The 24453-nt window shown below is 40.4% G+C and overlaps 1 protein-coding gene across 1 annotated transcript in view; it reads left to right on the top strand.

The window, feature by feature from the left end:
* MYO16 (myosin XVI) overlaps positions 1-24453 on the top strand; it is a 454918-nt gene that overhangs the window by 279858 nt on the left and 150607 nt on the right. Inside the window, exons 17-20 of the mRNA XM_029913187.1 lie at positions 1658-1775; positions 2557-2628; positions 3233-3374; positions 17097-17169. Of these exons, the coding sequence (XP_029769047.1) occupies positions 1658-1775; positions 2557-2628; positions 3233-3374; positions 17097-17169 (405 nt within the window). The remainder of the gene's footprint in view (positions 1-1657; positions 1776-2556; positions 2629-3232; positions 3375-17096; positions 17170-24453) is intronic.

The following is a 24453-nucleotide window of genomic DNA, read 5'->3' on the forward strand; positions in this document are numbered from 1 at the left end:
TCGCCAGGGTAAGCACCCTAGCGGGCAGGGCCAGTTTGTTTACCTGCCGTATTGGCAGGTTCGGCCGATTGCGGCTCCCACTGGTCGCGGTTCGCCATCCCAGGCCAATGGGGGCGGTGGGAAGTCGCGGACAGCACATCCCTCGCCGCTTCCCGCAGCCCTCATTGGCCTGGGATGGCGAACCGTGGCCAGTGTGAGCCGGGATCGGCTGAACTTGCCAACGCGGCAGGTAAACAAACTGGCCCGGCCCACCAGGGTGCTTACCCTGGCGATCCCTGCCCTAGATCATCTGCAAACTCCTTTTTGTATCCTGTGGCAAGTCATGTAGATTCTCTATGCCTTATTTACCCAATCTGAAAAATTGCAGTAATGATATTTGCCAACTTCTAAGAGACCGTGTGGTGCCTCACTATGGTTCACTGAATATAAAGAAATTATTCAGATTGTTCATGGAAGAGGTAAGAATACAAATTATAGCCCTGTTCATTACCCAGGGTCATTTTGGTAGAGAAAGCAGCAAAAGGGAGAAGCACCTTTTACTAGCTCTGTTGTTTCTCCAAACATCTGGAAAACTGTCTCGGGTCAATTTCAAGAAATTTTAGATTTCTGAGCAGTTATTTGCAAAGCTAATTTGGTCTCTGCTGCAGAAGATGCTCTGGTTAAATGTTTACATATTGTAGTGCATATTTTGGCCCTGATTCTCAAAGAGTATTTAATGGGGATACTCATTGTGTGTGAAGGAAAGCACATGTATAAGTCTTCACAGGTTTGGGCTCGAAGAATTAATTCAATAATTATTTCAGGTTTATCAAATAAGTTCATGAGCAGTTAATCTTTCTAAGAAATGCAATGTAGCTCTCTCAAGTAAATAAGGTTTCTTAGCCACATTATTTAAATCAATTGCTAAATAGTACAAAGGGCCTTGACTATAGGCTGTTTTATTTGATTTTTGTTTGTTTTTTTAAAGATTCACAAGAATGTTTTTATAATGGGAAAACTGTTGTTTTTTCTTTTTTTCCAGTCCACTTTCCTGGACCATCATTTGCTTAATTTTAAAAACATTTTTACAAAAATCACAGAAACTATATCTGGAAAATTACAACCAAGAGATGATTGTTTTCCAAACTTATGAAACATCTGAAAACAGAATATCACAATGGATTTAACAAACAAACAAACCAACAAACTTAACTATAGTTTTCACTACTTGGAATCTGGTATAATTGAAATTTAAACTAGACTGTTTGATTGTGAATATGATTGGCTAAAAGAAAAAAAAAGTGCTATTCACAGATGTAGAATTTATCACTGTTAGAATTCTCAATAGGCAAGAAATGCTTATTTCTTGCAGAAATACTTCCATTAAAGACATTTTATTATTTCTTCATGATATTCTAAATAAATTTCTTATCTCATCAGTTAATTTGATTTACATAAATGCAAAAGTAAAAGCATTAGACTATTCTTATTGTTCTATATACTGTATTGGCCACAGTATGATTTCTAAACCCTAAATCCTCACATAATAAATTAATAGTTTTTAGTTGAACAAATGCCACTCCTGTATATTTATAGCACATGTATGTTGTATAAAGCATCTTCTTTCATTTGTATGCCCAGCTGAACTTTTCTTTATATTTGTGTATAAAATGTGCAGGAGGTGGAGAACCTGTTTGTAATTCTCTCAGCAATTCTGCATCTTGGAGATATTCGGTTTACTACTCTGACAGACGCTGAGACAGCATTTGTGTCAGACCTGCAGCTACTAGAACAAGGTCAGTAGAACGTGACCTTCTAGAATTGCCTACTTTGTTTCTTATAATCAGGTGATTTCACTGATTCACCAATAGATGGAAACACTGTTCCAGGCAAACAGAGATCTGCATCCTGGAGACTCATAAATTACTGGGGAAACACAGAACCCTATTGACTCTGATGCTTTATAAACTACAGATTTTTATGGGAATAAGCAAAATGCTATTGCAGCAAATTATCAAATTCAGTGTCATACTCAATGGTGCCATTTGCCAAAGAAATTGTATAGTGTACTTTAGTCTTTTTTATATCTATCTATCTATATCTACATACACTTTTGTTGCATGTCAACACCTAAGCAATTTGCATTTAATAGAATTCCTTACATTCAGAAATCCTTGCCTTAAAAGCTTCTCTTGCTTTGAAGTTGCCCTGTTGGTCACTTACAAATCTCCTCAAAGTGGCTTATGAATACAGATTACCAATAAGCAGCATACCTTAACTCTAATACTAAAGAGATCCTGCCAAGCCCTAGGGAAAGTTCTGTGTAATCTGTATGACAGAAAAAAGCTGTAATTTAATATACAGATACATTCAAACTTTACAAAGTCCTGATTATAGTAAGCCGATTTTACATGTTCATTAATTTTGATTACTGCTATGACAGCTCACTCTGCATTAATGTGTAGGTTTTTTCACTGTTTACAAAAAATAGCATTGAAATAAAAAATCTGTTTATATATTGAAATACAGTAATTGAACACATGTTCCTCTCTCTTCAAAACAACTCTTTCCTTTTAGTGGCAGGAATGTTGCAGGTATCGCCAGATGAACTTGCTTCAGCCTTAACAACGGATGTCCAGTATTTCAAAGGTACTTTCTTCCAAGTCCACATTCTAATAAATCAGACTTGGTAGCTTTTAAATCCTTCTGGTGTCTGTCAGAGCTAAAAGAGTTAATGGTTTGTTTCTAATTGTTTATGAACCAGCAAAGAGACTCTCTCAAGGATATCTTGGAGGAGATCAAACTGAGCCTAGGAATTACAGCAACCTTTTCTAACATGGAGCTCAGCAACAGATCAGAGGCGGACGCTGATAGACCTCAACTGTGGTGAACCTTGCAGCAAGGTCACAGACCAGGTCCTAATGCTAAAATCCAATGTTTTTTTAAAAACCAGTGTCATTAAGAAATTCCATGCAGATAAGTCATCTGCACCAAGAAAGGAGCCTGTATGCCACACAAATTAATTTTTGTCTCTGTTCACTCCTGACCTGAGAATCTTCCAAGTATGTTAGTGGGAGCCTTTTGTTATTTGATTCACTAGCTCTTTCTGCATAATTAGTACACAACAGGGGCATGGGAAATGGGACAAGTGAAGAGGCTGGACAGAGAGATTATTATAAGAAAAAGTATTTTTAAAGTAGTTTGTACACTTTATAATCATGTTTTCTTCTCCTTTTTGTGTTTACTTTCTTAGGAGACATGATCATGAGGAGACACACTATAGAGATTGCAGAATTTTACCGAGATCTTTTGGCAAAGTCACTGTATAGTCGTTTATTTAGTTTTTTAGTGAACACAATCAACTACTACCTCCAGAATCAGTATGAGACCAGCAGGTAGGAGCTCAAGTGCTAACTAATCCCATTGGTAATCTTACATGTTGATGTCCTATTACAAAAAATCTAACGTCCAAAAGATACATGAGCAATATAGCCATCATTAAAGCATTTAATTATAGCATTCCAGTTATACTTAGTGATGTTATTGATCATTCATGGAGTGTTCCAAATCCTTCACTGCTTGATGAAAAATTGTACGTTGTGTGCTTGTATGCAAATGAATTTACAGACCAAAGAGAGAGGTGATTATTTCTACACCAGTCAGTGTCTAATATTTATGTATCTAGATAATTAACTGCATAGAAATCCAAATCTGTAACTACTCTAAGCTGAGTCCAGAGTTGATATAACACTGCTTTATGTTAGTAGGCATGTTATTTTTGCACGTAAGTTATTGGTGTTAGTCTGTATATTCTTCTATAATGGTGTGTGTTACTACTAATTTTTTAAAAGCTGGCATTATGGCATCAAATATGGTATTTAACAAGGAGTGGTCTGGTTGGCATTTAGTTGGTGCAAAGCTCACTTATTCTTTTTCTCAATATCTCATGATATTGGGCAGGTTATTAAAAAGAAAATGCAGCTCAAAAGCCTTCAAATACATGTTTAAATTTCACTTCTCTTTGAATGACATTTTAGGAGTATTTTCTACATGCCTGTAGGTAATCATCTGCTAACCTCAAACAAATTACATCTGACATGGTTTCTTGGAAAACATGAATGCCTATTAAAATGCATTAATGGAGCTGTTCAGAAACAAAAAAATAAAAAATAAATCTCAGCAGAATTCAGACAGAAAACTAAAACAAGAGGTCTAATTAGACTGTAATATGTATGTGTCTTAACTAAGATTCAAAATGTCACATGCACACTGATAAATACCGGCTTTTTCATATATACCAAATACATGCTGGTTTGGCATTATTCACAAGTGGTAAACCACAAGTGAGTTCTGTGGGTCGTCTTTAACAAGTACCAATAATCTCTTTATACCACAGTCCAACAGGCTGTACAGGTCATATATTTAGCAGAAATACTATTTTAGAAATATTAGTTTTGTTTTTTTAAGAAATCCATCCATTTGTAAAGCCGTTGAGCCAAAATCACAATTGCTCTGCATCTCTTCCATACAGGTTTAATGTCATAAAGGGGCTTTAAAGCTACCATAGCTGGGCATCAGGGAATTCCCCCAATATAAAGGGCTTCCCTGGCTAGAGTAGAGCTGCATACCCAGCTCTATGCCAGTGCAGGGAATATACTGGAGGCATTCCAAGGTGGAAGGTGGCTTCGCCTGGGATTCTTTTACTGGACCAGCCCCTTAGAGCCACATGCACCTGGGCTCAAGTTAGAGCAACTTCAGATTGCTCTAATCTGTGCCAGAAGTTGCCCTTGGTCTGTTCATGATGAGGGAGGTACAATGTGGCACAGAGCTATATTTTGCTCTTTCCTCCTCTCTGGGCTTCTTGGGCCAGCTCAGCTCTGGCACAGAGATGAATTGGGCCCATGCTATCTTAGGCTATGTCTACACTATGAGCTAGGGGTGTGATTCCCTTGCTAGTGTACACATACTTGCACTAGCTCTCATTGAACTAGCTCAAATATAAATATCAGTGTAGCCATGGTCCCGCGGGTAGCGCGGTAGAGGCACAGTTGAGTTGTGCTGAGTACATATCCCCCAGTTGCAGGCGAGTTTGTATTTGGCATGGCTCAGCCAGTATATGTACCAATATGTGCACACAAGCAGGGGAATCACGCCCTCTGACATACCAGGGCACAATCCAGACTAGTGGGGGATTGCATCACTCTTGCCCTGCAACCTTGAGTACCTTACCATGCTTTTCTGTAGTAGCCCCGAGCTGGGCCGCTCGCAAACAGCTTGCCAGCATGCTGGTCACACCCTAAGGGTCTTCATGTAACTGCAGCCTGCCAGCAATACCCTGGCTCTCGCCAGCCTTAGTTATACTACAGGGTGACCCCAGCTCACCCCCAGTCCTAGTTCTTCCCCCAGAAATGTATGACCTGTACTGCCCAGCCTTCTCTTGGACAGTACAAATATATTACATTTGTTATTTCTTTAAGGGAATAATATGCCATTTTATTACCTTAAATAATTACCCAGACACTTCATCTTAAACAAACCAGATTAGATAACACAGTAAATCAAGTTTATTAACTACAAAGAGATAGATATTAAGTGAGTACAAGTAATGAGGCATAAAAATCAGAAATGGTTACAGGAAAAATAAAGAAACAATGCTCACTAATATCTACTTAAGAAACTATCTTAGCTGCAAAACAAACTTTCTCACCACATGCTCCAGCAGATTATTGCCCAAGCTTCTGGATCAGGACCCTTCCTCAAGAGTCCAACAGATGTTTGCTTCTGTCTTCTCGAATGTGGAGAATGAGGTGGACAGGGAGAGATGGGGTACCTTGGGGGTGTTTGTCCCTCCTTTTTATGGTTTCAGTCCCTCTCTTGAAAAACATTTCCAGCTGAGAACCAGGAGACAAAGAGTCCGTGTGGCAGGATATTCCCTGCTGATTTTTTCTCCTGTTTGAACATCCTTTGTTTTTCCCTCCTGCTTGGTGACTCTGTTTACTGCTTAAATGCCAGTTAAGGCAAACATACACTCCTTTGTTCAAGACAGGTCTGTTTGACCAGTATGGTACTACATGAGTCTTAACATGTATTTTTAACAGCATACAGGGGAATCTTATAACTTCACATATAGTGTTGCCTCACATTTTATCAACAAATTGAGTTTTCAAATGATATCTTACAAGGCATACTTTGGACAAAGATTATTACAATAGTGTGTAGGGTGTGAACACTGGGATGTATTCCATCACACACCCTTAATGTGTAGTTTAGATGTAGCCTTCGTTACCATGAGTCCAATTATTAAGGCTTTGAAGGGAGAGAAAAACATACAACACATTCTAAAAACCTCCAAAATTATTGGAAATAGCTTTTTTTATTCATAATTATCTGTGATTTTAAGGTTTGATATTTCAGGACCTATCAAAGCTAGGAGCTGGTGTCTTTCCTGCCCAGTGCCTCTTTTTTTCTAGCCCTAACGCAATCTTAAGATATTAGACCTTAAACTGTCACTTGTACAGGACTGAATATTGCTCATCCTATACTTTATCCAGTTGTAACTGAGTATGCTTGGGGAGAGTTCTACATTTTGGTGGGGAGAAGGATATATTTGTCAAGTTGTTTCTAATAGTCAGGCAACCTTAATAAAAGTTAGTGCTACCTATCCGGACTATAATATGGCAGCTGTTTGAAGATGCTCAGAGGTTTGTAATCTTAGAAGTTGTCTTGGTGGAGCTGGGCAGAGTGCAGGTGAAGTAATCAAAGATATAGAATAAATGCAACTTATCACATACATCTGCAGTTTATGGATCAAATTTTACTTATTTATACCAGGGCAATCAGTGGGATTGCAACAGTGCAATTTGGAATAAGACTTGGCCCAAAGTGCGTTACAAAGTTCTTTTAACAAGACTTTATAGAACAATAAAATTTGATGCTAATGTGCTAGAAACATCTGACTCAATATATTGAAAATCAAAGTGCATTACTAAAAAATTCTGGGCTTCACTTTCTTTGTGGAATTACTATAATTTGATCATTAATATTGATTTTTTTATTTACTATGAAATAGCTAATGGCTGGTTTACAGGTGAAGAAAAACTGGTGATTGCCATTAGATCTAAGGGGAAAAAAGTTTACTGAGTAGATGCAAGAACATAGCTATCTAGGTGCAAAGTGGATAAAAGCATTGCCAGAATCTGACAAACACGTTAATGAATAATGCCAGTTAAATCAATGTACAGCAGCAGTTTTAATGACAATGTAAAGATAGAGTTATTATTCACCTTCAGGAAAATTGAACTTGTTCATTCATAGTGACTCACAATTTTGTCTAATTAAAGCACCATTTTTATATTAACCAGCATAATTATAACCATTAATACAAATGAAGGCTGATTACAAAGTACTTCCATGTTCACAGCTTTGTCTGTCTTGTATGATATTGTTTTTAAGGAGGGCACTATGACAGGAAACTAATCTTGTGTGATTAGAGTTCTAAAATTTGACTAAAGAAAAGTAACTCCAAATGCTTGTTAGTGCATCATTGTTAAAAATAATATTTATTAACTTTTTTAGTTTCAAGTATATTAGATGCTTCTGTTCTATCTACTGTATTTTACAAACCATCTGCATGAGTGTTTAAGACCTTGTATTGCTAAGGTTTATTGTATTGCTAACAAACTTGATGATTGTGAGCTTTGGATAATAGAGCCTTAAACAAATATCATTGACGGTTGCAATTTAAATTATTTGATTACCCTTTGGCAGTGTCAGGTCTAGAGCATCTGACATTAGTACCAATATATCATGTATTAATGTGACATATCAGGAAGTCCTGACTCATAGTTGAAAGAGGGCCTGTTCATAGAGTACTAGCAATGCCTATAAAGGCTCAGAAAATGTTTATCTTTTCTAACTGATGAAAAAAATATTGAATTGGATATGTTTAGTTTGGAAAACCTAGTTTTTTGTCTGGTCTTGCTACCTATGCCCCTTACAAAGTAGCGGGTACTATGTTCATAGTAATTTGTTAGCAAAAGAAAAAGTCTCCCTGTTTCATTACCTGAAGATGGGGCTAATACCAAAATATTTGAGGCACTGCAGACTAGCAAATGAGGTTAGCTTTTGATTATGGCTTCGTATCCATGGTGTTAAGTCAGCCATAGGCAATTTCCCTTTCAAATATAATCTACCAAATATTTCTGAAACCATATTTTGAATCTTTCAACAGTGTAATTTTTTATCCATAGTAAAATCTTTTCAAATATTGACAGAATATAGCAGTGGCAACATTTGTTTTGGCACAAGGAAAATACTGGAAATCTCATTCACAAAATTCCTTCACGTGCATTATGCATCATTTGAGTTCTAATAAGATCACATGCAAGATAGTTTTGAGGGATATAGCTATCAGCCTTAGAGAAGAAATCAGTAGGATTTTTTCCCTTTCTTGACAAAAACTTCTATTCATCTATCACTGAGCTCAGCAACAGGAGGGGATCATAGGGGGACCCTTCAACTGAAAACATGAACCAACAACATGAAGGAACATTCCCCCATATTATTTGAAAAATAAAAATCCCTAATGCAGTATGGGGCATAATGTCATTTTTTGAGCTTTGGCCCAGTATGCATTGTTGTTGCGGGTTTTTTTATGCTTACTCATAAAAGACAAAAACAGATTCTTAAACTGCAGAACAAATCTAGCCTTTCAAGAGATGGGAAAGTTAGCTAGCAGTGAGTGAACTGTGGAAGGTTTTGAATCAACCTGGATACAGTGGTTGAAGAAAATCTTCACCACCCAATACTAGTCATGCAAGTACCTGCAGCATCAGAAGTTAAGTCTGTGATTCCTTCCTCCTCCCCCGTCCCCACTCCTCATGTCCAACCTGCATATACCAGTCAGGCCTCAGAGGAGTGGGTAAACAGAAAAGTCAGTGCCTCCACAGTGTCTCAGAGGGATAATCAAGAGAATTAGAGACCCACTAAGTCAGTCCCATCAACCTTTACATTTATGTTTTAATAATCGTTGTAGGCAAAGGTGAACTGCTGTTCTGGCAATGTATGTGTAGGAATATAGGTCTACACTAGGCCTCAGTTGGAAAGGTTATATACTGTATCAAATCATCATAGTACTTCCCCTTGTTAATCAGTATCACTTATACTTTATCCAGATCAAACTTAAACCAGCTAGCTTTCATCCTGGTCACTGCCAGATGTTGGAGGAGCAGGGAGAGAACTGTGTCTGGATCAGATGAAAAGGAGATGTAAAGCTGAGTGCCATCATAGTGATGACATGTTAAGCCATACACCCTCACAGTCACACCTCATTGCTTTACATAGACATTGAACCAAAGGGATGATATGACTGGACTTTACAGATTTCCATAGCTGAAAACCTTCAGGAGCAGAAGAGTCGTTACTCAGTATCAACCTGTAAGAGTGCTCTGAAATGAGTGTGCAGAACCATTGTAAGGGAATTCTGTCCATCTCTCCCAGGAATTGCAAATGGGTCAACAGCACCTCATGATCACTGGTATGACATCTGCCATGGTAATATCAATCGGGAAGCCTGGTATTTATAAGTTGCTCTTAGGAATTGGGTTTCAGAGTGGTAGCCGTATTAGTCTGTATCAGCAAAAACAATGAGGAGTCCTCGTGGCACCTTAGAGACTAACAAATTTATTTGGGCATAAGCTTTCGTGGGCTAAAACCCACTTCATCAAATGCATGGAGTGAAAAATACAGTAAGCAGTATAAATATTATAGCACATGAAAAGATGGGAGTTGCGTTACCAAGTAGGGAGAGCTGCCCGGTTGTTAAATTTAAAAGCCCTTTTAGAATTTAGAACCCGGTTCTAAAAGGGCTTCTAAATTTAACAACTGGTTCCCATGAACCGGTGCGAACCGGCTCCAGCTTGCCACTGCTAACGAGGCCAATTCAATCAAGGTGGACATCACCCATTTCCAATAGTTGACAAGAAGGTGTGAGTATCAGCAGAGGGAAAATTACTTTTTGTAGGGACCCATCCACTCCCAGTCTTTATTTAGGCCTAATTTGATGGTGTCCAGTTTGCAAATTAATTCCAGTTCTGCAGTTTCTCGTTGAAGTCTGTTTTTGAAGTTTTTTTGTTGAAAGAATTGCCACTTTTAAGTCTGTTATTGAGTGTCCAGGGAGATTGAAGTGCTCTCCTACTGGTTTTTGAATGTTACAATTCTTGATGTCTGATTTGTGTCCATTTATTCTTTTGTGTAGAGACCGTACGGTTTGGCCAATATACATGGCAGAGGGACATTGCTGGCACATGATGGCATATATCACATTGGTAGATGTGCAGGTGAACAAGCTCCTGATGGTGTGGCTGCTGTGGTTAGGTCCTATGATGGTGTCCCTTGAATAGATATGCGGACAGAGTTGGCAACAGGGTTTGTTGCAGGGATTGGTTCCTGGGTTAGTGTTTTTATTGTGTGATGTGTAGTTGCTGGTGAGTATTTGCTTCAGGTTGGGGGGCTGTCCTTCAGGATAGGTTGTAGATCCTTGATGATGCGCTGGAGAGGTTTTAGTTGGGGGATGTAAGTGATGGCTAGTGGCGTCCTGTCCTGTTACAGGACAGGCCCAACAAAGAAAGTAACAGAATACCACTAGCCATCACCTACAGCCCCCTACAAAAACCTCTCCCAGAGCATCATCAAGGATCTACAACCTAGATCACAGCCACACCATCAGGAGCTTGCTAAAGGATGATCCCTCATTCTCAGAGACCTTGGGAGACAGGCCAGCCCTCACTTACAGACAGCCACACCATCAGGGGCTCGTTCACCTGCACATCTACCAAAGTGATATATGCCACCAGAAATCTCAAGGGACACATATTAAAAAGGAAGAATTTTCTTTCTCAATAGTCCTTATTTTACTTTACTTTCTTTTAGGATTTCTCAACAGTATTGACACTTAGACAATGTAAATATTGAGCCTTTCAAACTTAATGAGAAGTAAAACCAATATCACAATATAGGAATATTGGCTCTAGAGACTTCTTTCTTTCAATAAGTAAGGTGTGTGCTTCTGTATTACCAGGCCATGTAATGAAGGTAAGAAAGCAGTGTGCTTTGTAAACTTTGTAAACATGAGAGAACGGATCCTTCTATTTTGCTTTGGAAATCTCTGTTATGATTAATTTAAGAAAAGTAATTTTGCTGGAATTAGTATGATTGACAGCTAAGCAAGAAAAATAGGTCCCAACCCTCTCCTGGGGGGAAAAGTCTTAGAGTGGGATAAGGACACACACACATAAATGTAGTGAAGTAATTTATAGCTAACTATAAAATATTATTTTAATTAGTGTATTACATTGTCTGTTGAAATTTAAGTTACCGAAAATGGGCAAAAAGTTAACAAAGATAATGACTGGATTTCTTAATCAAATCCATTTTTCCAGCTCTACACTATGATGACAGGAAGACAGACTTAAGGACCAGTGTGGGGATGCAGTTATTCTGATTTAGCTCCAAGTAGCCAGACTAGGTGGCTCTTATTAAAAGGGAAAAAAATCGAGTCCGATTTATGCAGTGTGACTGCACTGCATGTGGGTGTGGAGAGAGAGAGAGATGACCTCATTGAGGACACAAGGGCCAGGAATCTCAAGTAGAGCTGATCAAATTCTTTTGACAAACTTTTTTTCTGTCAACATGTTTCATGGAAATGTGTCAGTTTGGACAAAACTTTTGTCAAGATAGCCAATATCCCAATGGTTAGGGCACGCTTCTCGGATGTGGAAGAAACAGTTTCCACATTGGAACTAATACTGCTTTCACAACCTCAATTTTTTTTGTGAAACAAAATTATTATTTTCTGGCCAGCTGTATCCTCTGAAGATATACTGTGCCAGTCAGGCTAGAAGCAGGATTGGGATAAGGTTTAGTGGTTTTCAGGTGTGTCCAAATATAAGTGCAAGATGATTTAGTTAAAACTATGCTGCTCAAGATAGCAGACCCCATTCATGTCACCTTTGTCCTTGGGGATTTCTGGAGATGAGGTACAGCAATGGTCCTTGGGTAGGATGCCTGAGATGATATGTTGGTCATTATTATGGCCAATTGTTTTCGGGACCTTCCACCCTGCTGGGGTTAAGGAAGTCATGGAACTCTCTTGTTCATCAGAAGGAAAATATCACAGGCAGTGGCAAGGCTCTGTCTAATAGTATTAACATAGGACGTGAGGAGAGGGAGCCTGATGGGTTACATAGTGGTGAAGCAAGGAAAGCAGGCCCTGGGTATTGCTCTGAGAGGAAGTTACATGGAAAGGTATTAGGCTTTCTGGGAGAGGTGAAGAATTATTTTATCTAATTTATCTGTCTTGAAATTTATAGAGGCAGGGTGGGTGAGGTATATCTTTTATTAGACCAACTTCTATTGGTGAAAGAAACAAGGTTTTGATCTTACACAAAGCTCTTCTTCAGGTCTGGGAAAGATACTTAGGGTATGTCTACACCCAGCTGCTAGTTCGGCAGCTGGGAATCGAAGTTCTGGGTTCGACTTATCGCATCTTGTCTGGACGCGATAAGTCGAACCAGGAAGTGATCGCCGTCGACTGCGGTACTCCAGCTATACGAGAGGAGTACCGCGGCGTCGACGGGGGAGCCTGCCTGCCGCGTGTGGACCGAGGTAAGTTCGAACTAAGGTACTTCGAACTTCAGCTACGTTATTCACGTAGCTGAAGTTGCGTACCTTAGTTCGAATTGGGGGGTAAGTGTAGGCCAGGCCTTAGAGTGTCACAGCTAACTACAAGGTGGAACAAAAAGCATAAGGACTTAACACGTGTTGCAAGAGACTATTCAAGGTGAAGTGAGCTGCTGACACCTCTGCAGTCGGAGGAGAAAGGAGGGTTACAGGTTGTTGTAATGAGACCTAAATCCAGTGCCTTTTTGAGTCCATGATTTTAAACTCTCAGACTTGTCTTTTGAAGATATTGTGCACGTTTCCTTTTGAGAACAAGGACCAAGAGATTAGATATGGAGTGTTCACCTAAGGATGATATGGTGTATTTGTTGTTATAATTTTTCTATGTGAGTTCATTCATGAGTGTAGTGATTGTTTCATTTCATCTACATAACTGTTCTTCGGGCATTTAGTGCACTGGATGAGGTACACCACATGTTTTGATAGTCTTGCATAGGACCCATGGATTTTGAAAGGTGTGTTGTGGGGGGTATTGATCATCACAGCAGTGGAGATATATCTAGAAGTTTTGCATCTGTTGTTCTGGCAGGGTCTGATGCTACTTTTGAGTTGTGTGTTCTGGTCTGTCGGGATCTTGCTTCTGATGATAAGCTCGGCAAGATTGGGGGTTATTTGAAGGCCAGAAGAGGGAGTTCGGAAAAGATTTCTTTCAGGATGGGGTCCCCATTTAATATGGGTTGTAATTGTTTAATGATAGCCCATATGGGTTCCAGTGTAGGGTGGTAGGTGACAACTAGAGGTGTGTGGTCAATGTTTTTTTTTTTTTTCTTGTATTGAAGCAGGTTCTCTCGAGGTATTAGGTTGGCCTGTTCCATGATATGATCTACTTCTCTGGTGAAGTCTCTTTGTTAAGGGAAGGTGCTTTAAATGTATTAAGGTGTATATCCCAGACTTTCTCCTCGGAGTATATTCTGTGGCATCTGAGCGCCTGGCTGTAGACAACAGATTTCTTGTTTGGAGTGGTTACTGGATCTGTGAAGGTAGGTGTGTTGATCCTTGTGTTTATTATATATAGTTGTCTGTAGGATTCCATTGTTGAAAACCCTAGCAATAGGGTGTATTTCAGACAACACTGTATGTAGGTTAACTGAGGGAAAGGCATGGGAGAACTCATCTTTTTGCAAATACTATAAAGGTAAATCGACGGATATTTGCCAATCCACAAATAACAAAGGCATTCTGGTGTTCATCCAACTTTCAAATGTGTTTACTAAAATGATAACATGCTAAGTATTTAAAAGAATATACAGTGTTTTCAGGGAAGATGGTAGATGTTCCTTTCGAAAATGACTATGGTCCAAATTCTGCCCTCTTTTAGGTGTGTGTAACTCTCCCTGGGTTTAATTTAGACCCATGCTGTTTGCTATTATAACTTGTGAATGAATGCAAAGTATAAACATTAGGGATGATTCATCTATTGGTGATCCTCTTGAAAATGCAGAGAGTACAAGGCTGGTATATCTCTGCTTAAATGGAGACTTGAATCATGAGCATATGAGACTGAAGCTTACATTTTTTAAGCAAAAAGTTAAAATGGGTTGCATTATTAGAAATGTAGCCAATGATATTTCTCTTTTTCTTGGTGAAGAAATTTCCTCATATGCTAATCAATCTCATGATAACCTCTCCCACCCAACAAAGTCAGTCTAGTCTAGATTTATTATGCGTCTCTCTGCCCTGTCATTTGAGAATATAGTCAGTCTTGCAATGATCAGTAGAGTTAATGCTACTATTGAACTACTACTACTCAGAAATGAATGGGAACTTTTGGGGTATGACAGCTAAGGAAAGCTTTTTAAAATGCCTTGCGTGTCTCTGAGGAAGGCTCAGAATGTCAGCAATGATGTTGGTAATTCTGTTGTTTTATTAAATGTAAGAGGTTTTGGGGGGAGTGGGTTGAGGTAAGTAGGTGCTGTTTTGAAATTTAGGGCCAGATCCTCACCTGTTGTGAATGGATGCTGCTGAATTGACTTCAGTGGAATTACACCAATTGAGGATTTAGCATTTTATACTTCTTTTTTTTTTGGCTTAACTACCTGATATACATATTTGATTAATGGGGATGATATGCACTGCTGACAAGTAGCTTTATGTAAGCACCCTCATATATAGAGAGAGGAGATGTCTGTTCTGCTGAAGCCCAAATGCTGATCCTGGAAACAAAGCTCAAGTAAGAGGGACAGCTGTTGAATGGTGGAGGTAGCTGGCTGTGTCCTATCAAAGTCCCACACTTTCAAATGTTTTGGTACGTGCAAATAGCCACCCCTAAGAATGTTCAAAGTTGTCTGAATGCCCAGTGGCTTGGGCAATTGAACTGGGCAGATTAAGGCAGGGTACACAAACTGGAGGAAGATATTCACACATCAACTCCTCATTGACTGCTCTGTAGTCTGTGCACCTTTGAAGCAGACAGCACAGAGTGTAAGAATCCCCAGATAAAAATTTGAGACAGACAGGTTTTACTGAGGAGTACACAACTGGTGTAGGGAAAGAGGAGGATAGTGAGGATTAGGGGATAGGAGAGGCAGGGTGCAGGAGATGAAAGGATTAGAGATACATATAGCAGGGTTTAGAGTGACGGTTTTCACTGGGGGAATTGGGAGTCGGAAGAGGCTGCAATAGCCCAACTAACTGAGCTGGATACATTCTGAGGCAACTCAGGGAAAGGATAGTGAAGTAAAGAGGTCAAGGCTCTGAGCAGAGATGGCCTTTCCTTCCTCTCAGGCTCTATGATCCTCAGAAGACCTTCCTTGTCTCTCCTGAGATCATACAGAGATACAGGCTTACCCCTGAATCGATCCAGTACCTCTAGGATGTGATGGCATGAAGGAAGCTGTGGAGGCTGACCTGGAGCAATAATGTCCACGGTTCCAGCCAGAGTACTTGGCATCCCTGCCACTTGGCGTCAATGCTCTTGTGTCTTTTCCGAGGACCATCAGGGACACTATGGGCATCAGTGAAGCCTATTTGTGTCTAAGAGTATGACTACACTGCATTTTAAAACCCACAGCAATGAGTGTCAGAGTCCGGATCTGTAGACTGGGGCTTGCAGGGCTCACTCTGTGGCACTAAAAGCATCTGGGTAGATGTTTGGACTTGGGCTCTGAAGCCTAGGGAAGGTTGGTTTCAAAGCCCGAGCTCCAGCCTGAGCTGCTACACTACTGTTTTTAGTGCCTGAGCATGAGACTCACACACCCAAGTCTGTAGACCTGGGCTCTGGGACTTGCTGCTGCAGGTTTTAAAATACAATGGAGATGCTAAACCCTAAAAGGGCTTCCTAAATCTAAGAGCTCAAGGGATAAAGATGAGCTTCTCTATGGGTAGGCAGACCCAGCATTAAATTATTCAGGAATCCTACATTATGGTAAACTTACCATCTATACCGGTCCCCGTGTATGGTTCACACTTCCCTCTGAGGGGACCAATGGCAGGAAATGCAACCTATAGAAATCAAAAACATACCTGTGCTATGAGTATGATAACTGTATGTACCAGGGTTTATGGGTTTGGTAGCTAGATATCTGGTGACATACCACAACTCCTACATCCTGCCATTGCCCCCATTAACTGTTACCTGGTTTACACCCTGAACCCACAGCTTCTGTTTTACGTTGGCACATACGGCTGTTAGGTGCTTGCCTGGCAGTATGTCCACAAGGGTTTGGGGGCTTTTCTTTTGTTTGTTTTTTTATAATGGTGTTGTCAATGTCTAGATCTGTGCAGTTGAGCTTCCTTGTCTGCACTGTCACTAGTACCAGCCTAAAATCTTGTAGGCTTGGGTAATCTCCAACAGTGACTGAAAATGATATTTTACATGGATCACTAGATGTCCAAGTGCCATTAGCATATATAAGTTGAGACTTTTCCTATGCTAATATGCATCCATTTGGCATTTCCACTCTGCACTGAGCACACAGGAAATAGGTATAGATGTTTTGGAAAAATCCCGCTGAAAAATGGATGCTTGGGCAACTAGGTGCATCCAGACACCTACCCATTCCCACTAGCTGCCCATCTCACATCTGAGTTATCAGATGGGCTCCTGAATGTTTGAAAACGTTGGTCTTAGTGTAAACAAGCAAAACATTTTTCGGACTTATTTTATTCTATATTTAAACGGTGGCTGTTGAAACTGCTTAGAGCTCTGGAATATTAACAATCCCTGTGCAGGATGGCTCATGGGGTAGGGTGCTGATGAGGCAGTCAAAGTCAGTGCATTTTGTCACAAGAATTTATCATGTATGTGGTGTGCTTATGTACACCATACTATTTTGTAGTGTGTGGAGTACTTGCATCCTAGAACAAAACTTATATGGACAGGAGCAATACAATTTCCACTAGCTTGAATACCTGTAACCTGTACTATCTTATTGTTTCAGTGACCAGGTATTTGAAATTGGAATATTGGATATCTTTGGGTTTGAGGAATTTCTAAAGAATAAGTATGAACAGGTAAGTTGCTTTATTTTGCTGGATTGGTTGCAAGTATAAATGCTGTTTATCTGATACGCTTTTATTTTTTTGAGACAAAACAAGCATTTGCCCCAACTGAAAACAATGCCACATGCAGGAGAAAAATGTTGCTCTTAAAATAAATTCTTCCCATTCTGCCATCGTGGCTCTGAATTAAAATTCAGGCTTTGCAGAGTTATTAATCATTTTAAAAGAAGCTAGTAAACATCTAACATAATTGCTTGGGAGAACAATAGTATCTGCTTTAAAAAATATTTTCAGAGAAGTACTTCTTGTTGTCTGGTTTCTTGCTTATGGAACTGATACTTCAAGTAGGTCAGTGAGTGGGAGGATAGTAGACTGGATTAGAAATAAGATCAAGAGGTCTGCAGACGCTTTGGATAAAGAATAGAATGAAAATATCACATTATGTTCAGTGCTATTATTGGCAGATTCACCTCTGTATGACATTACAGCATGTGACTTTTTAAAAAGCTGAATTAAAACCATTGAAAAGAAATTAATCTAGCATTCTGAATGCTTAAAAATCCATTTAAAATCAAACACTTTGTGAAAATTGTACAACTATGTGTTCACCTTTTAGCATCACTTATTGGATCCAAAGATTTTCAGAACTGAATGTTTTACAAAACATAATGACCTCTGCCCGCAGAACTGAAAGAAAATGTCTATTATTGTTCAATTGTTCATTGTGTACTGCAGCAGCAAAAGAAAATTAAAGAAGTAGCAGGAAGGGAAGTGACTTCAGTAGCAACAAAAGCCAAAAGGTTTATTATGCTGTGAAATCAGTGTAAATGTAGAGGTTGCTCTCTTTCCCCAGTAAATTCTTTATTTTAAGGGTGGCTCAGCTTTCTCTCCAGCTCTCTCTTTGATTCCCTCTAATTTGGCTTCTGATCAGTTCATACTCTCCTCCTCCCTCCCTGGTCAGCAATCTCTGCTGGCCAACATGGTGGAACCATGACTCAACCTGCTCCCCACCCTTCCCCAACCTCAAGATGACATCTTTGGGCTCAGTATGCCTTGGGGAGTTATTAGGATACAGTTCCTGAGCTTCTCTAGATGCACGGATTACAACTCCTCCTAATCCTTGTGCAGACTGCACAAGAAGAGGGGTCCTTCTTTCTCCCTTCCCTCCCCCGCACCCACTTCACACCTGCTTAAGGGCTAGGCAGAATCCAGCCCTTAACCTTTATCTGTAAGCACAGACCATAATATCAAGTCAAAGGGATACTTGAGATATTCAAATTGAAAGGAGACAGAATTTTAAAGAGATTCTAATAAACATCAGGGGTACATTAATTAAACAGTCTGTATATTAATTTATAATATCTAAATATTCCAATCTATTGCTTTTCCTACACAATATACACACTTCAGTCATACGAGAATCGAAAACCCCTTGTAGTTTTTTCAACCCAAGTAGTGATATGTAGGTGTTGTATGTTTTGCTTTGTATATAACAGACATAACCTGTACGAATCATACTGGCACACAGGGACCCAAATAATTGTGTTCACCAAATATACACACCAGGCAAGCCTCTAAGATACATATGCTCTGCTTCCCCAGATAGATACTGACAGCTTCTAAAACACACACCATGGTGACTGCTACTGAGAGGCCATAAACTATTTTAAAGGGATACTGTCCTCAGGGCCGGCTCTAACTTTTTTGCCGCCCCAAGCAAAAAAAGGTATAGCTCCATATATAAGCAATTCAAGTAATTATTTTAAAAGACACGGACCAGATCTTCCTATCTGATTGTACAGTGGGGTCTTGATCCTGAAATCCTTGATCCTTGATCCAAGGATCCTTGATCCTGAAATCAGGAGCCGCTGGCCATGACAGCAAGATGCAATCCAATTCACAGATCCGTTTAGTAGCAGGCTAGTTACTTGCCTTCAAAGGATCATCTTCTTTGAGATCAGGGGAAATGTTCTGAAAATTATTTCTGGACTCGCTGTCAACTCTACTATTTTTCTGGTCTGAGAAAAAGTGGGGAAACAGCTATTGATCATGCCTCTAACTATTAGCTTCTAGGATCTTAGCCCACATTAGAAGACTCACATCCAGATAAAAATTAATTATTGTAATTACCTCCAACTAGGATTTTTTAAAATCAGACTTCAGCACTCTCCCAGTTTCTTGATCCCACAAAGTGTCTTCTTTTGGTTTAGTTCCAGGATTAGGATGCATGCCAGAGGAGAGAAGTCACTACTTCTGCTACATTCATAACTTGAAGGACACACAGTTGTGCTGTGCCTTTGTCAGGCTATTTCTACTTTCAGAGTGTGCCAGAGAAGAAGGGAGACCCTTTCTTCCTCCTGGTTGACGTTCATAATCAGGTAGCAGTTTCTTAGTTCTCGGGTATCTAAGCTATAGTCCCTACAGAATCCAGGAAATGGTTTTGGTTTCAGGCAAATGTTTTAGTCCAGAGTCAGTCAGCACAAGCAGTGAAACTACAGTTCTGATTTCCATACATCCTTGGACTATATTTCTCAGATTTAGTAAAAGGTTTTTTCCAAACTATTTTCTCTTATTTTTAGCATTTTCCAATGTGGTGGTATCATGGTTGGAGCAGCACCCCTTTGTGAACCTTTCAGGCACCCCCAACATGACCAGAGGTCTCCACAGGAGGAAGAAGTCTCTGTCTCCAGTGTCCACTGAGGCAGACTCCAGCCAACTAGCTAAATGTCCATTCCCTCAGGGGGCTTGGAGGGGTTTACCCCTGAAATATTCTAAAACAAAAAGCAAACTCAATACTGGGCCTCCCACCAATCTTTCCACTCTGCCATTTCCATCAGGCATGGTTCCTAAACAGTCTCTTGTTTGTGCAACACTCACCTCTTGGGCTCTAAGTGCACCTCCCCAGTGGCTGCTCTGGCAGCAGGCCTGTCTCTCCTTAATTCTGCAGGCAAAGCTCCCTCCGGGCAGAGCTCCATTCTCCTTCCTGGCCAGCTAGCCCAGCTCTCTCCTTGGGGAGGTGGCAGAAGGAGGTCAGAAGCTCACATCAGTGTCGGAGGATCTTCGTGAAAGCACAACAGTGGCACAGCTGCATTGCTGTAGCACTGTACATTAAGACAAGCCTTTAGGCACCTGCCACACTCTGACTCCACACAACAGGGGTCGGGGGAGGAAGAGCCCACTTTATAAATCTGAGCCCCATGGTAAGAACACTCACCTGGGATGTAGGAAACCTGGGTTCAATTCCACCTTCTATCAATAGTCATTGGAGCAGGGGGATTGCACCATGGATCTCCCACCCCCCCATACAGGGACCTAGCCACCAGGTTACAGAGTCAGTCTCACTTTCTCTCTTGTTCTCTGTCCCAGTGACTTTAATTATTTAATCCACAGTGAAACAGCTTCAACAGGAGAGGCTGAGTGGAGCTGCACATTGGAATATTCCATAGCTCAGAGTTTAGAGCACACTCTTGAGAACTGAGAGATCCTTGTTCAAATCCTTGCTCCCGCTCAGGCAGAGGGGGGAGCTGAACCCAGGTCTCCCAGATGCCAGGTGGGTACTAGAACCACTGGGCTAAAAGTTATAAGGTGGGTGTCACACTGTCTGGATTGGTTCGTGAGTGTGTATGCCAACCTCAGTGCAGACTGTCAAGGAACAGGACACAATCCCCAAATTGGTTGAATTCTGTAATTAGCTTTCACCAACCAACTAACAAGTGTGAACTAAAGCCTGCCAGATCAGGACCTCCACAAAAGTTAGGCACATGAACACCTCTTTTCCCTGGTGTGCGGATCGCTCTGGGGCTTAGAGAGGAGATAGGCATCTGGACCCCAAGAGTGGGGCAGCAGCGTGCATGAACAGAGGCGTGGAGCAGGAGTTTTGTGGATTGCAGTGGAGCCTAAAACTGGGACTTAGGCCCTTAGGTCTGGAGGTTAGGCACCTAAGTCCCTTTGTTTATCCAGATCAATGAATCTCCTCAATTAAAATTTGATTCTATCATCAGAACAATTAAGCATGTTTGTAACTCTTTGCATGTGAGCAGTCCATTAGGCGAGATACTTACCTCTGCACTGGCCCCTTTACACTGAGTCAATGGGCTGGAGAATCATAAAGGAGCTCTAAAAGCCTTCAATTCAGCAGGGGATTCTCCACTGGGAAGGAAACGTGGGCAGCTGTGAGGCTATTTTCCATGGACCTCCTCATAAGCCCTGCTGTAGGGGATGTTCTGGGGGTGGGACTGTGGGCTGAAGGGATGGGGCCACTGCAAGTAGCATTGAGATTATGGGCAGTGCTGTGGCCCATAGGTAGCTAGTGAGAGGCCGTTGTAACTTAGAGCAGTTTAGGATCAGGAGGGTGCAAAAGTGGCTTAAAAGAATGTAAGTTGGTTCTGTTCTTTTCCTGTTTCTCAAGAGAGAAGCCCATATAATTTAGCTTGTAGTGAGGTGTGAGGTTAAATTACACTAAACATGTGTAGGCTGTCTGTTGTTTTGAAGTCAGTTTCACTAGTAGTTTGTTCTTTTTGCTAATAAATATACTTGTTTTTAAGAAGGCTGTCAGTCATTACATCGCTGGTCACAGGCTCCTCAAAGGGAAGAAACACAAGTGTCCAGTCAACCTTGTACAGTAATAAGTATAGATCAGTGATTCTCAGCCTATTTACCATTGTGGGCCGCATCCAATACTACCTGTACGGCCCTGAGGATGTCACATGTGCCACAGCTCTGTGCTGATTGAGCCACAAGCAACCGGCGGGCCAAAGGTTGAGAAGCACTGGTATAAATGGACTGCTGTACCCAGATCCTGGTCCAAGAATGGGAGAATTGCAAAATTCCACCTTCGGGGGCTCAAAGTCTAACACCTAACGGGGTGCACTCACAGAGATCTGAAAGAGGGCAGAGGTGCAGTCAGCCCTGTCTGGGATAAAAATGCAAACGAGTCAAGTTTGTTATGTTTAGAACACAGCAGATTAGACAATGAGAGATAACACTTCCTCAGTGAGAAGCAGTTTGGGATTTGTCTTCCAGTTTTGAGTAGCAAGTTAGGGAGATGTTCAGAGGTTGATTTTACAGTCAGGACAAGGGAGAGAACAGTAGCAATTTTCAAATGGCTTCATGAAACAATGATAAGTTTTGTACTTAAGGTATTGAAATCTGACCTCAGAAAAAATAGTCTTGATTCTGCTCTCACATGAGTTCTACACCAGGGAAACTCTGTTGAATTTGGACAATTATGAATACTGGTGGAAGAATCAGGCCCTTATCAATGTCTGCTGAGATGACTCTCCTGATTATTTGAAGACAAATTTATCCCAAGCTTCCAAGTGTCAGATGAAATCTTTGGGTAACTAGGGCTCTACTGCACATAAAATCTACATATGCTTATATCTGCCTCTAGATCTGTGGAGGCTGTAGAAAGATAAAAAGAATAACACCAACACAGATTTTAAAGGTATTATCATGGGGAACATTTAACCATTACTGTCCCTTACTGCAAAGTGGCCCAATTTTCATTTAATTTTTCTTTAAATTTAACTTAACCTATTTTAAAACAGTATAAAAATAATTTTGGGGAACTTAACCTTTTGCTTCTGATTACTGTAAGAAAATGCATTCGCCTCAGTATGCGTTTGCTTGTTTTTATGAAAAATATGTAACTCTTTCCAAAAAAGATTAAAGTACTCCAATTGTCCAAATCTGCCAGATTGAGAACATTGAAAATTGTTTTGAATTTCTCTCATTTTTAAAACAGACCAATAGGACTTTCAACCTAACTGTTAAATGTGACAATATGTTACTAAATCATATATAAAATGTAAGCAGCTATTATAAAACAGGTTTGAAGATGCATAATATGTCTCTGGAAAAGGGAGCAAGACAATTTTGGTCAGATAACATGTTCACTCCATGGAATGTGATTGAGTGAGAAGCCACTAAAGTGTTGAAATGCCAAAGACAAACAATGAATTAGTCTAGTGATAGTTAATGAACAGGATGCCAGGGAACTGGAAAAAGAAACTTAATTATCTCCACACCAAAAGCTTGATAACGTCTGAAAGCAAGACGATTAAGACTTGGCACTAACTAGGAGATGAGTTTTACAGATCACATAAAAGAAGAATGCTTCAATGTTAAAATCAGTATTAGGTATGCTGTTTAACTTGTATTTGTTTAGCATCAATAGTTTAAACACATAAATCTTCACAATAGTAGGTCAAATCATTCTTTCTGGAACAACGTTAGCAAAACAGTGTACATAAATAATTAACAGTAACTGCAGTAGAGGTTGATAGTAGAAAACCATTGCACCACAAGTTCAAAAACTGATAGTGCAATAATAATGCAAGAAGACACAGGCTAAGAGCATTATTGCTCACTGGAAATTACATTTCTAATACAAGATCAAGAGAATCATGGAATAATTTGCCCTATAAACTTAAAAACTCCTTTAAAAATGTTTTTAGCTTATATGATCATGTGACTCTCTCTGTCAGTATCAGTAGTCTGGCAATAATAGTAGTAGCACTTTTAGGTGAAAGGTAACTGAATCTCATTTTTCTCTCACTTTTTAAGGTTTGTCCTTTTATGTTCTGTTCTATTCTGTTTTCATTTTACTCCCCCTAAATATTGGAGGTATCCACTTTTGCGCTGGGGGTGTTTAATATTATCTTATTTATTAGGCATGTTACCCCCAAAAGTCCCAGTTAAGAGTGAGGCCTAACTGTGCTAGAAGCTGTACAAGCACATAGGCAGAAATTCTCCTTGCCCAAAAGAGTGTGAAATGCAATTAAAGAGAAGACACATCCAATGAATGTAAGAAGCAATGGAAGGGAGGGTGGCTGAGGTTATCTGTTGTTGTTATTTATGCCATTTTCCCCAAATATTTGTTTCCTATAATGTTGCCAAGAAGCCCAAAAAGCTTCAGAAGAACCAGGCATGGTGCTCCAAGAGTAAGATTCACATTACCTGCATAAAGTCCGAGTACCAGCACTAGCGGCAGGTTTGGATAATTTCTGGTGGTGCCCAGAACGGGTCCCACCTCTCCCCTCCCTCCCCCCCCCACCTAAGGCTCTGGGAGGGAGTTTGGGTGTGGGCTCTGGAGGGAGTTTGGGTGTGGGGTGCAGGCTCTGGAATGGAGCAGGGGGTTGGGGTGCAGGAGGGGGTGTGGGCTCTGGGAGGGAGTTTGGGTGCTGGAGAGGTTCAGGTTCTGGGAGGGAGTTTGGGTGCAGGGTACAGTCTCTGGGATAGAGTAGGGGGTTGGGGTGCAGGGGTCAGGCTCTGGGAGGGAGTTTGGGTGTGGGC

This window comes from Terrapene carolina, unplaced genomic scaffold, assembly GCF_002925995.2.
Source record: "Terrapene carolina triunguis isolate 2854851 unplaced genomic scaffold, T_m_triunguis-2.0 Scaffold21, whole genome shotgun sequence".
Lineage (NCBI taxonomy): Eukaryota > Metazoa > Chordata > Testudines > Emydidae > Terrapene > Terrapene triunguis.